A 14,774-nucleotide genomic window follows, 5' to 3' on the forward strand; every position below is an offset into this window, starting at 1 on the left:
AAACAATCATGATACTCACATCTTCAACCGAACGGATGATATAGAAAAGTTACAGGTTGATACAAACATTCTCAATTCGCTTAAGTATCTCATCAACCTCAACCTCGCAGAGGCTCTATATCAGATGAATGACAAAAATAATTTCGCAGATCGCATTGCTTTTGAAGTATTTGAAAGAATGAGGCGATCTAGGAATGGAGTTGTGCTTAATATAACGGACACATGTGCCTTTAAAAATACCAAGTCTAGTCTGCTTGGAGCCAGCAATATGATAGATGTACCATTTGTGTACACAAGATTAAAAAGAAGTCATTCTGGAATGTACTCACCGATCTTGTTCAAATTCAACTCATCTGTAGACGCCAGTGAGTTCCTAACTTTCTCCAATACGATGACACAGAAACAGATTTTCAAGGATATTGAGATTCTCTCAGACAGAACACCATTCCAGCAAAAAGCAAGAAGGGCTAGTTACAGACCACTATCGTCAAATTCGCAAAAGTATCAATCCGAAAAGTCATAAAATCAAGTTTGATGCTAATAGGACCACTGATTACAAATATGCCACCAACGATAAGGTCTCCTAAGTCTCTTAACGTTTAAAATACAGAAGGAAGTAACCCCAATGTAGTTAACGTCCATCCTCCTTAAAAACGTTGACTTAGATCTAACCCCAAGTAGTTGTGCCGTTGACAAATCAGATAATACCGTTCGAATTTCTGACGGTGCAGTACATAGATACAGTAACTGTGCAACGTCTAATGGGCAAAATAGTCATAACATCTATATAACCGATCACACACTGAACGTCGATATATTCGGACCTTGCAAACCATCGCGTGTTTAACAACACTTGATTCTCTCCAAATTGCGAAGGAGCTAAAACAAACCATAAACCTTGGAAATAAACACCTGGAACGTGTTACACATACATCAGGTATAAAAAGTAATTCGAATTATAAACAACCACTTGGTCTCATAAATAGACCCAATACCCTTCTTGGTCCGGCCTCCAAGATGTACACTATACGTCTATCAGATATTATAATGAATGACAATTAGATGACTTTGTTGCGGTTCCCCTGGCCCTCCTGTCGGCAACGGTGAATATATCATAAATGATGACAAAGTTGCATAATCTCCTCCATCACAGAGCATAACTATTACCTTAGCCAACCCCACGAGTATTCATGGAACTACCACTTGTATTCTATACTCTAGCCTGCTTCATTATGACACCTCTCGGCTTCTTATTTCTTCATTCAGCGCCCACTCTCTGTCTAATAAAATTACTCATCTTAAAATCTTTTTATTCCTTATAGATCCAAGCATTGTACCTATTACGGAAACGTGGTGCAAATTACCTATATCCGATTACTCCCCACACGTAGATAACTACGTTTTCTACCAAACCAACAGACGTCACGGAACGGGAGGGGGTACAATTATCAATATCCGTTCAAACGTTCAGGCGTGTAAATTTAAGAATGAATGTCTTGATGCTATAGATGACTCCATTCGGGTTACCATAACTTGTGGACTGCAAAATTATCTACTGGCGGGATACATATGCAAACTACCTCACATAAATACTGACTCTGGTAAGTTACCAACAAACATATTTTTCATCTCTTTGCATCAACTGCATACGCTTAAAATCATCGGAGGTGATTTTAATCTGGAGTTCTACTTCGGTATCTGGTCGATTTAACAAGTTAGTTCAAACATCAGAACTTTGTGGATTGGTCTAACAGGTCTGAAAATCGACTAGGAAGAATAATATATTTGACCCGTTACTTAAAATCAATATAGACTCTATCGCAATGCACGTCGATTATCAGTTTTTTTACCAGTGATCATAGTCATATTGAGCATGTAAATCACCAACGTGGATGATCTGAGTCGGATGATTGGGGGCCTACTCTAATTAGACGGGAGTGGTGTGACCAGCAGTTTAAGTCGAAATCACACCTCGCGGTCAACACAACGTAGATAACCACTTCGTCGTATCAAGGTACTATGGACGCTTTGAAGACCGTACAGCACAAAGGACGTTATTACGGGAATATATTAATAAGAATAAGTACAAAGAATATAGTGAGACCATCACCACATTGGCCAGCGCATGGCACACGATTGACTTATGCGCGCTGGTTGCCCTTGACCTTGAAGGGGATCGATGATCTGTTCGATATTGAGTGACCCAACTGCCGGATGATTTGGCTAGGGCTCAGTGACATTTCACTGACCCTACACGTATTATTCATTCTCTAAACACTATACAATTGAACTCTAAAGCTCCAATAATGTACTGAAGCAGGAAGTTTGATCAACAAACTTGAAAGCGCACTGAACCTTTTTTCGATGCTCACTATAGGAATCTTATCTCGCCAAAATAATAATGTTGACAATATGCTTTCTGACTTATACAACATCCTGGCGCATTGCTTTGACTGCAATGCTCCAATTACCAGCCATGTGGCTTGTAGCTCAAAAAGGGGACAGAATACTTTTAAAATCTTTAAGAAAAAGCCGAGGAAATTGAAACACCGCTGTCATAAGCATCGTGACGTGTATGCACTTCAGAGTATAATAAACTTGATAGACAGAAATGATTAATCTAAATACAAGCTTTTTATGACTATGGAGAATAAAGCCCTAGGTCGTAAAAGCCCAGAGTTATCAATACTTCGGCTTTTCAAAATACAATGTAAAATCGAATCCTCTTGGTACAACCGAATTCGGTAACAATCATTTGATAACGATTATTCGTCCGATCTAACTAGAGTCAGATGTCGGGTTACTAATAACTAATGAGATCAAGATCAATGTCAAAGACTCACAAAACTTTATTTTGTGGATTCATTTGTCGCTACATTCAATACTTAGAAATGTGATGGTTTTAAAAGCAAAACTAAATTCTCTAGGCTAAGACGTTGGTCATAGTAGAAAGTATGTGTCCTAATGGAACTGGGAGACTAATAACAATCCACTACAGACTAATGTGTGACCCTTCACATGGAAGGCTACACTTAGTAGCCCTATAAAATGCAGGATGTCTCAAAAATTCCACATTCAGGTCCTAGTGTCACTGAAAAATTAATTTCCGGGGATGTTTTGATATTAAATTTGATGTGAAACTCAGGATAGTTGGAACAAAGCTGCAGTGCTAGATATCGGAGACTAATCCAATCGATGCACCTAATCTAGAGACAATGTTCGTCGGCTGCCAGGTCTCATAATGTATAACTTGACACTATCCAACCACTACTACTCTCGAAATGATTTGTGACCACACTAGGCTAACAACCTTGGTCTACAGTGGCTGTCATTTCGAAAAATTACAGTAGTGCCTGGCTAAAAGTAAATGGACACTAGTGCCTACCACTCTGCCATAAATGAATTTGAAGGGATTCAGTTGTCCACTCGAGGTTAGAATGACATCGATTGGTAATGACTCCAGGTGAAATAAGAAGTGTAACAGTAAACACCTGCTCCTCTGAAATAACTAGTTCAGTAAGCGTCAAGCATTGACCCTAGCCATGTTGGTTTTGAGAAGTAAGGTTAGTTTGAAGTGCTTGGTTAAATACCACCAGAAGACTACAGCATGACATGATGTAAGACACTTTCACTCTGATAAATAGCCGGTATAACGTTCCTTTGTCCCTGAATATAACTGAACACACCTTTCCTCGCAACTATGGTTTTTCTTCTTATCTTTTGGTTAGTTGGTTAGAAGGCACTGGGGTATCAGGTTTGTCTGTTTCTGTCACATCTAATGTTGCTCTAGAAACGTCCCTTAGTAACGCTTGAAACTGGTACTGCCGAGTTGGTTTACAGAACAATACAATCTTATCCAGCTGAATATTTTAATCGCGCAAATGTCTTCACTGTGAATAGTCAACTACTTGTAACAATTCAAACAATACTCAAAATTTAAACAGATTTCTCTCCACACACTGAGATGTGAGACATCCATAATCGCGTCTGAAGACTGTGCTCATCTGTTTATCAAAAATGATGGCGCAAGACAGCCGCCTCAGTTACGTTAAAGTGTTAATCCATTAAAAAAGACAGGAAGTCAATTACAGTCAACGGAACTCCCTCAAATCTTCAGCAACACGAGGTAATAGTGAGTGAATATCTGAATTCATGCTGTAAAACTTAACATCGGAATGCAAGCATGTCGGGAAGCTAAACTAACCAAATAGTTATATAAAGTCACGTCTTGTTATTTCATTAACATGTACATCTACCTGCTAGTGAATTATATTAGGCTGTTTAATATCTGATGATAAATAGACCAGTATTTGGATAACTGGGCTTTGTTAATAGACACAGAATAACTAGGTGGAGATCAAGACATATCTCCATTTTGCCAACGAGTGAATAGCCAATACATCCACTATACAGTTACGTGTTTAAAACGATCACAATAATACAATATAGCTTCATGCTGCATACTTTGAGTTCTCGATTAGGTTTTGTTGAAGTTCTAGATCCATTAGGACTAGTTCCATATGGTAGTAGGTGCTACTCAAAAGACTATTTGTAAGTAGCGGAACATGGCATTGGAGTTGCAGAAGTTGTTAGACAAAGTGCAGTTTGAGTATTTAGGAAGAACGGCGTCGGCATAACATATGGAGACCAAACGATTCAGTTCGGATTGCGGAATACATCGAGAGATACGATTATTGGAGGCTATGTATATGTATCATGTAAATGCTTCATAACTTTTCACAATAAACACACTTATTCTGCCTTCTTTTACACTATTCCGTTATATTACTTCAAATTCACAGCTAATAAGTCATTAGTGGATTAGTCTTTTTAATATTGATGAGTAATTTATGGTCCGTACTAATTCACATAGTTTTATGTACTTAAGATCACTAGGGTCTGTTGACTTTTCAACAGAAATTGTAATGCATTGACAAACCAATATAAATAAATAACACACATGTGTAAATCACTGAACAAAGTGGAGTATTTTTAACAAAACCCGATGGAACTACATTACTTCTGTACTGGCTGGTTACGATTTCACTTTTCATGTCTTTGAATGGATAACCTAATATCCAAAAATGTTTTAAGCATTAGACAGTCTTATAAATATCACCCATCTAACTTAAAACGTGGTTAGCGATAGGATTTATAAAACTTAAAACATAACACTTCAGTCTGCTATCAATACACACATGGTCGATAGCAATCGATCTGCACTAATTAGGACTTGACGCACATGACATTGGTCACCACTCGGTGATCAATCAATTGTGATTACGTCTCAGTCCTACAGGAGGTTGGTCGCGGCCCGGATAGCTCAGTGGTAACGTCTCTGACTGTGAAGCTGGGTGACACGGGATCGAACCCGTCAGGGAGCACCAGTTCCCTCAAGATTACAGGTACACCTTGCTGACGAGCGCCAAGTAGCACGAAACTCGGATCTAGGGTTTCCTGTCGACTACCTCCAACCACCATCTAATCTCAATAGTGCACGCAGTGTCGAGTCACCTAGACTGGTGGCCACATTGCATCATGGTCGATAGCAATCGATCTGCACTAATAAGGACTTGACACACATGATATTGGTCACCACCCAGTGATCAATCAATTGTGAATACACACAACCCCATCATCTTGGTAACCATTAGCGCAAGCATTCAACTAATACAGTGTGACACAAACCCCAGTGCGCAAACATTAGATGGTAAATGAGTTGCGACGTAATATGATTGATGTAACTTATTTGGCTAACATACTCAATTACATTAGGTAATATTAATGAATTTTACAATATTACTTTTTCTGGAATTAAAAAAACTAAAAAAATGCAGAAGAAACAATACAAGAAATTTATTATCAAGCTGTATATTCGATTAAAAGGCGTAGTTAACCTTTAACTGGGTTAAAATGACAAACGGTCATGATAAAGTAATCATGACACTTGAAATAAAAATCATAGTATAAAGAAATCATGAAACAAAAATAAACGCAAATCAATCGGAAAATCGTTAGAGAATCACAGCATGGTTCACTGCTGATACTAATTTCTTAGGCAGACAGACGATTGAATTTCGGTTTACTTTTTGAAGGAGCTTGTCCCAATAGATAAAGACAATCAGCAATGATAAATCTGAAGTGATAATGAAACGGGATACTAATAATATGACTGATACCAAGGAAATCCTTATCAATTTCTATAAGGATTGAATAAAATTGACGAAAATCTTCAAATTACATTTCCGTATTTATGAAACTAGACAAATAAAGTTTGCTACGTCTGTAGGCTTAAGTACTTCCATACCTTCTCAGTGGTTTCAATTCACCTCACTCCAAACAACGGGTACGATTTTTTTAGACCAAAAATCAAGGGTATTGATGACACAATTAGTCACTTGATAATACAAAAAGTTGATGCACATATTATTAATGAATTTTTGAAATTAGTGATTTACAGATTTGTTATATTGGTTATTCCAATTCACTTAATTTGACTCCGAAACATTGAGCCAAACAAATTTTTCAGTAATCGATTATTTGTTTTTAATTACACGAAGAAAATTGCGTTCTGACAATCCAAAAGTCAAATTTTTCTAACTGAAATACTCTCAAAAACCTTGGAATCTATTAGCTTACAACCACTGAGTTAAGATAGAGATTATTAGACAGACACAAAGGTCAATTCTGATTGAAATTTAACTCCGGAATCAAATGCGAGACCGTGTATCTATTATGATAGTTACTGTTGTTATCTAAACACAAATTAAAGTACGTGAAGTGGGTTACAAACATATCTATTGGTTGGATGACAACTATTGTAAGTGAAAATATATCACAGGATAGCTGCTACGAGACAAAGCACTGAGAAACCCGTTATTTTTGATGACTAATGAACAACAGAGTGCGCTTCTACAAATTAATTACCAGTATATCAACAGAAGTTTAAGCATCATGATTACATACCCAACAGCAATTAGTGTAACTTAACAGTAATGGGAGTAAGAATCTTACACGTGTCTCATCATCTATGCAGCATGAAATGGAGGTGGGTTTTAGCAAGATAACTGACTTGATAGAATGAAAATACACTCAAACTAGAATTGTAGGGGAGTATATCTTTACTGATAGTCGAGTGCACTTCACCGTTTCACAGAATTTCCAACGAATTTTGAATATCACTAACTGATCGGAAACAATCAACACGGAAAGAATACATTCGCGAATCGGTAACAAATTAATGATTCTTTCAAAGAAAAATTTGAATGATATTAATTACTGACAAGTAGTTTGCTATTGGTCAAGAACACAGGAAAGTTTGATTACTACCAAATCTTTTCAGTCTTATTATCCTTCAGTTTATGTTTTTTAAGCAGTGAAAAGCCATGGAGTCAATAAATTTGAGAGATGATGAGGCACATATAACAACGAATGAGGACTGTGAAGTCACAAAGTGGATGGAGTGTATATGGGATTTCATATAGTCATTTACTTAGAATTTTACTCGCCGCGAAACCTGGTGAGCCCTAGGTTTAAGCTATGTGAAGCAGAAGGCAGACAGTTTTGAGGAAACCCAAAATAGGACAAAATTGTCTCTCAGTACCCCTTGCTTATTAGTGGCTTCCTAGACAATATCAATCCGTAGCAAAAATTACCATTAAAGCGTACAAAATCTCTGCATAGCGATCACACGCGATATTCCCATAGTTCAATTTGATGACCGTAAAAGTGACGCCTAATTTTATGCTAAAAAGATTACACAAGACAAAAAGCAAGAGAAACCTATGAAGCCACTCATAAATATCACGAAGTAGTAACAACTGTACAACTATTACATGTTAAATACGATTTATTGGCCAATGTAAAGTTCTAAACTAACACGAAACAAATGGACCCAAATAATATCTTTTCGTGATTAAAAATGCCTGTTCCTGAAGGAAGTATTTAATTCTGTAGGAATCGTTACTTTATAAATTACACTCACTTGTACCAAGGAATAATTATTAATATGGAAGAAGCATGCCATAAGGCATGAGCATCAAATATCCAACCGATTGGCACGAAATCGCATAATTCTAGCAGCATGAAAACCATAGAGGATGTAACTGATAACCAACAATAAATAATATATGGTTGTCTTTTATAATCACAAAAGTAAATGCAGAAAAATAACCAGCCAAAACAATTGATTAGACCTGTTGAATTAAAACAACGACTAATTATCATAATGTTAACAAGAATAAACATGTCAATTATAGGTTATAGGAATCGAATGTACTCTACTTAAGAGAGCCACTTTTATACCTCTAATAACATTATTGTAACTCATTTACAAGACGGTGTACTCAATCTTCAGTCTCACTTTAGGTCTGAGATATTGAAACTACCCGATTCCTCAAATTAAAATGCTTAGGACACGATTTTGCTTAAAGACCTACTAGTTGAAAACTGAACGCTTTCAACCATCACCATTCTTACCATATTTTATTGCTCATCAGGTCTTTGTACTGAAGTAGAGGAAGAACATTAGTCAAACTTAGATTTAACTGGTTGCTAGCTATATTAGATTTGAATAAATTTATATTGAGACGAATAAGGTTAAGGGCTAGTCACTCAACAGAATTTTCGTATTGGGAGATCATATATGACTCAGTAGTCTTCTGTAAATTTAATTATTGTGGAATTCGGACAGATACAGCTTATACATGATGATTACTAGAAAATGACATCACACACCTAAAGTATATTTTAAGTGCCCTCTAATGTACCAAAATGTCATACATGCCATAAGTATCATGTTTTAAAAAGTATTCAAATTTCCTCCATCCTCGCTCCTTTCAACTTACTAGGGTGCTTACAGGTATGATAATGTGAACTCACGTATTACTGTCCTTGGAACCTCAGTAATTAATCAGCCGTAAGCTGATCAAGAGTGCAAAATGGTACTACATCAACCCCATTTCTCCATAATTCTGTCGCTCATCACTTTATTTTCACTAAGGTAAGCTGAATTTCCTCTTGATATTCTAAACAATCACTTGGAGACTAAAGACATCGCTATCAAACAATCAAATAATCTGTTGATAAGAGGATCAGTAACTTATGTATAGTAGCTAACCTAGTTGAAATACCTGGGATAAAGAAAGAAATACAGTGTATGAATCATGAGATTATTTAAAATAAACTTACCGAATAAAATGTTGACAGTCAAGTTATAGCCATAGTCAAAATTAACGAAAGTCATGTAATTTACATGGTTCACAAAAAAGGCTGATAGAAGAGCAGAAAACAGGATAGTAATAAATCGATTTGGATTGAAAATTCTCCGGTGTAAAACCATAACAGATGCAATAACAAATGCAAGTGCACTAAAATAATCCATTTTCTGTGAAATCACATGTTATTTTTAAAAATGAACTTGCTTCAGTAAACGATGTGTCCCTTGTGTGAAATATTGTTGACCAAACCCACGCGTTCATAGAAAACTGGGATACAGAATTAGTGTTTAAAAACTTACGATAATTTGCATCACCCAAGTTTTATACATAGGAGAATTGTATGGAACATATCTGTAGAATTTATTGAACATGTAACAATTAAACATAAAGTTCAGGAGGGAAAATATGGCAGATGCTGGTTCTTGTATACCACAGAGACGAATGAATGGCCACTAGTAATAAGATTACAGAAAGATGATTAACTCACCTTTCCATTAAATTGAGGGACAGGCCAACCATTTTTCTCAAGTGCAGAAACAGTATTCCACATGCAGCGATATTTGCACTCAGACTCGCAATCCCAAAGAATTGAATTCTCGAAGATTACAACTCGAGAAGAATTAAAGTGTTTATCCCAGTAACTTCGTCTATTTGACAAAGAAGATTCACATATTTCCTCTCTGCACTTCTGATTGCATTCATGAAACAGAAGAGTCTGATCTCCTACAGATGAAACTACAGAAGGTATGACAACTAACAGAACATAAACAAATGCTTGGATCACATCAAAATACATAATAGATGTGTACCAATGCAATCAAACTACATGACGAGGCGCCAAACCGTTTTTAAAGAACAGTAAGAGGGGAAAAGTTGAGAGACAATTAGCAACAAGATGACTAATCAGCACGAGTCTGAAATGCTCACAACAATGTGATACCTAAACGGATAAAATTGGATAACGGATCATGAGCAATATCACCAAAAACATAAAATTACACGACAAAAATAACTGTTGCTCCATAAAGCTGACAAACTAGAAATTACGGGTATTTAAAACACTTAACTAGAGAAGTTATGATTTATTAATAAGGGTTTTACAAAACTATTTATTTTAAAAGAAAACAAGCCAAAATGTACATCACAAGGATATGGTACATTTTCAGCAATAAAATGATAAATGATTAGACCGGCAGAAGCTGGAATATTGGATCTGCTACAAACAAAAGTAATACATTAGAAGAGAAATGGTAAGATCTAAGTGTTTTCAAAAACTCCACAAGCAGTACATACTTCCGATTCGCTAATAACCCAGTGACCTATTCAAGCGTTTGGGTCACCTATTTTCCGGTTCTATTAATATATCCATAAACTTTTTTGTTTTAAAATTGTTTGACTCGAATAATTATCAATCCTAACTATTTGCATTCACACATTATTATGAAAGGCTTACAACCTATCACGATGCTAAGTACTGGAAATTTTATACCGAAACACTGTACTTCGTAGTGAAATATTTTTCCCATCTATCCTTTGAAGAAAAACGAGAAATATATTGCAGTGTAACAGAGTGCTGTAACAGAGTTTACAATTATGAATAAATCTATTTTATTATTAAGAAACAAACCATTATTTATGATCAGACCAATCATGTTATGTGAACACAGAAAATAAGAACACAAATATCACGGGTAGGCGCATGCATTATTGTCAGTCAGAAAGCAACATGATGACAAATAACATGGGGAGGTCTAAAAACTAACGATGTAGAGTACCATTCACTTCCCAGAAGTCCTTACACTCACTTTGCCAGGTTTGTAAGCTAGTGTAGATTTCCTATAGGTTTATTTTGTTTGAAACTAAACTGTCCAGTTTTTATATACTTGCAAATATCTGCTTAAACTATCATACTTTGTTGATATTGGAAGTCTGGGTTTCCATCTTATCAAAAATGAATCCACTGAATCATGCAAGGTGAGTCACAGTACATGTAGAGGTGCCAATAAATGTAATGAGACAGTTTCACTTAATGCTGTCATATGGCCGTGGTTTTCACAGTGGACGATAAGCGATTAGTTGTTAGTTATAATGATGACACAATGTCGATGGATTCTGTGATTATTAAGTTGTCGTAAAACCACTGAAATAAATCAAGCCAGATAAGTCGCGCGGTCTTAACAATATCCATACTTGGATGGAAACTGCTGGACCACCGGGAATAGTATTTTATAAGTCTTTGAAGCAGTCAGAACTACCAAGAGATTGGAAGGATGATACGATTAGTTAGATTTATAAAACAGGATAAAAATTTGGTCAATATCTCCCAGTTAAACTTACTAGTACAGTGGTCAGAGAAGTGGAAGAACCTACTGGGGCTGTTATTCTAGGTCACACTGAAGGGAATATTCTCCTGGTGAGGGGATAACACGGCCTTAAGACAGATCTGGTATTTTTGATCAGTCTCCTTATAGAAAATATAGTGGTCCGGCAGATATAGATCTCAATAGAGCCCTTAATAAGGTCTCTCTGCTGGGTCTTAAAGTAGGTTAAACCTAAATTTCAGAATTGGTTACAGAGTTAAAAACTGAATTAATAACTTTTTTAGTGGTGGGAGGTAAAGTGTACGAATGGACAGTGAATTTTCATCTTAATATATGAAGAGTTGGATCTCCCAAAAGACAATCCGTGAATCTCCTCCTGTTTTGAGTGACCAAGTCACTAAATGTAGCAAACTCATTGGTCCTATTATTAGTGGATTCGACTAATGTTTGAAAATCCACATGAGTCGGCAATAAGACGAAACTACAGGAAGGTTTGAATTCCCTACTTGCAGTAGATGTCAAAAATGAGCCCTCAAAATTATGTAATATTGCAAACTATTCACCGACACGATTTAAATGACTACACAATAAATGTAATGGATTCACCCCAGGTTACTGGTTGTAAGGACATATGAATTATGACCAGGCAACTGAAGGCAACTACGAGATCGCCATCAGACTTTTCAGCTTGACGGGTTATTTTTAAGTCACTTTACAATTTGGATGAAATATTTCGAAAATGACGTCAAATTTGTGTGCAAACACGTGTATATGTACACACATGGTGTCTCATTTGTAATTGGATTTCGTTTGGCAAGTTCTCAAAGACTAATAGTTTAGATCGTTTTAAATATATAGCGAATGTCTTCAAAAAGGTCACCGTGTGGCGACAGACTGGAAAAGTAAAAGGAGTTCCTGACCTAAATGTAGTGAGCTAAACACTTTGCCAACATTCTCAACCCGCCCGCCAACCTTGAAAACGGTTTAGGCGACCATTCCGTACTTGGATTGCTGAGTTGGTTTGGTTCCCGTTGTATTACATGAATTCAAGGTGTTCCCATATTCGAGTAGCCTGTTGCTGCAACAAAATCCCGAAATCATTCCAAAGAACATTAAATCTCAATTTTTACTAATGAAGCCTATACTTTAGCTTGATTGTGGCTCCGCAACATGATCTTGGAAACATAATGCTCTTCACAGCCCGATCGCTTTGGTTTAAAAGTTGATTATGTTCAGAAAACGACGTAATACCAGATGGAATCCCATAACATCGGTAACGAGAACTACTGAAGTCAAAATAATAGTCAGTAGGTACGTCACGATAAATAGTTCCTTTTGTCGGCCAAATTACTCTTTTCTTATGGAAGAAAGTTGTACTGGAACTGCAATAAATTAGTCACGTCTATTTTGAATACGGAAACAGTGATTAGGTGTTCATGGTCGATCATGGGAGACTTGTGACTGAAATTGTCCAATGTTTGTGACATGCCAGTATTCCAACCGCCATATCAGTAGTTAACCAACATAGATAGTCTGTGTCGAATGACTGAAGGCCTACTCGAACTAGACAGGAATGACGTGACCAACCAGCAAACGTCAAAGTCACACCTTACGGTTAGTACCTGACGTGGATTACCCTTTCATCGTATCCAGATATTAAGACTACTTTGATGACCGTACAACATAAACGGATTTAATACGGAAATATGTTATTCAGAGCGGATATAAGAGACAGAGTGAGGCCACCATAGTAGAGACCAGTCCATCGCACTCAATTAACTGGTGTAAATTGTTTGTCCTTGACCGTGATGAGGATCAGTAAACTGTCCGGTATTCAATGACCTGACTACCAGATGACGTGGCTAGGCTTTCGTAAGATTTCACTGGCTTTAAATATCCTTCTAGCGTACATAAGGAGATAAACTCTTGCAGATGAGCTCAATCATTTACGAAGTATACGGTACATTGCTAATGATATTTAAGGACAATGAACTCCATTGAAGCTAGATGGCACAAACATTTTCCATAATAACACAATATTATCATTTCCATGACGAAGAAAGCAGTATTTACAGCTTTTACGGATCCAGGGAAGTCACAAACTGCAGATTCTGGATTAATAGAGAGTAATTTGTGATGGAATCTCAAAGAAAAGTCGACAGTGATTATTTAAGAATCACTTGTAACTAGGCAAGACTCCAGTTTCCCCAGCATCTATATCTGTATAGTTTTGTTTTATGGTATGAAACATGGCCTAAGGTATGAGAAAGTGTGGAGATGTGGCATGAACTCAGTATACTACAAGAAATCTGTTAGCGGGACATAGACTGAATTAAAGCATGCTCAATGCATGATTGCTTTAGTGCACACTGATAGGTTAATTCTTAGCCAATCAGCACTAGCCGATAGTTAGAGAATACTCTGGAATCTTCTCATGTAAAAACTATAAATATACTAACGTTTTATAAGGAGGTTAACCGTTGTTAATGTATAATTGTTTCCAACACTTGGAAAGTACTCGCTCTATAACCGGCTGTTTCGTTACGCGAATTTCTATGTTCGTGAAGTAGTTTCATCAAATATTATGTAACGACCGAACAACCAGTATTCGGTTGGAACGCCGGACTGACGAACCAAAATTTATTCGATTAGACCAGACTACGTTCCTCTGTATAGCGTACAACGTGTTTTTGAGATACTTGTATCATATAATATCAAAACACAAACTCTGTGCTAAATATAGTAGGTTCTGATTTAGAAAACAGAACAAATTATATCAAAAGTACAAAATACCTCAAACGGTACATCCTATGCTATGCAGTCAGAAGTTTCTCTAACGCAAAGTAGCGCGCTAAACAATGAAAGAAACAGTTAATACTAAAGTGTTTGCTACCTGAGAATCGATAAAAATATTCCCAATAAGATGGGATCAAATATCTGTCCGCAGGATTCCAAAAATCCTCTGAAGCAGATAGTCAAAAGGTTAACAGTCACACACTGAACCACCTGTGACCTTGAGTTTAGTCAAACACGACCGTACTGTCAATAGTCCGACAACATGCAATGGAAGCTTAGGTAACAAAAGATAAGTCTTCAATCAAAACCACATAATAAAGGCTTAGACGAGGAAGACTGAAGAACAAAAGGTGTGGTTAAACGAGATCTGAACAAAGGTTAAAATACAAGACAAGGAGCAGAAACAGACAAATGACAGTTCTGTACAACAAAAACGCTG

General features: G+C 36.6%; 1 protein-coding gene across 1 annotated transcript; it reads right to left on the minus strand.

Annotated features, from left to right (window-relative positions):
- Positions 1 to 6,054: 6,054 nt before the first annotated feature.
- Positions 6,055 to 10,014, minus strand: PGAP3 (Post-GPI attachment to proteins factor 3; the record flags this gene model as incomplete). Its single annotated transcript, XM_051213485.1, has 6 exons — positions 6,055 to 6,136; positions 7,985 to 8,195; positions 9,190 to 9,385; positions 9,423 to 9,485; positions 9,518 to 9,670; positions 9,706 to 10,014. The coding sequence occupies 6 exons, from the start codon at positions 10,012 to 10,014 to the stop codon at positions 6,055 to 6,057; spliced, it is 1,014 nt and encodes a 337-aa protein (XP_051069466.1).
- Positions 10,015 to 14,774: the final 4,760 nt, after the last annotated feature.

This window comes from Schistosoma haematobium, chromosome 3 (genome assembly GCF_000699445.3).
Source record: "Schistosoma haematobium chromosome 3, whole genome shotgun sequence".
NCBI classification, from domain to species: Eukaryota; Metazoa; Platyhelminthes; class Trematoda; order Strigeidida; family Schistosomatidae; genus Schistosoma; species Schistosoma haematobium.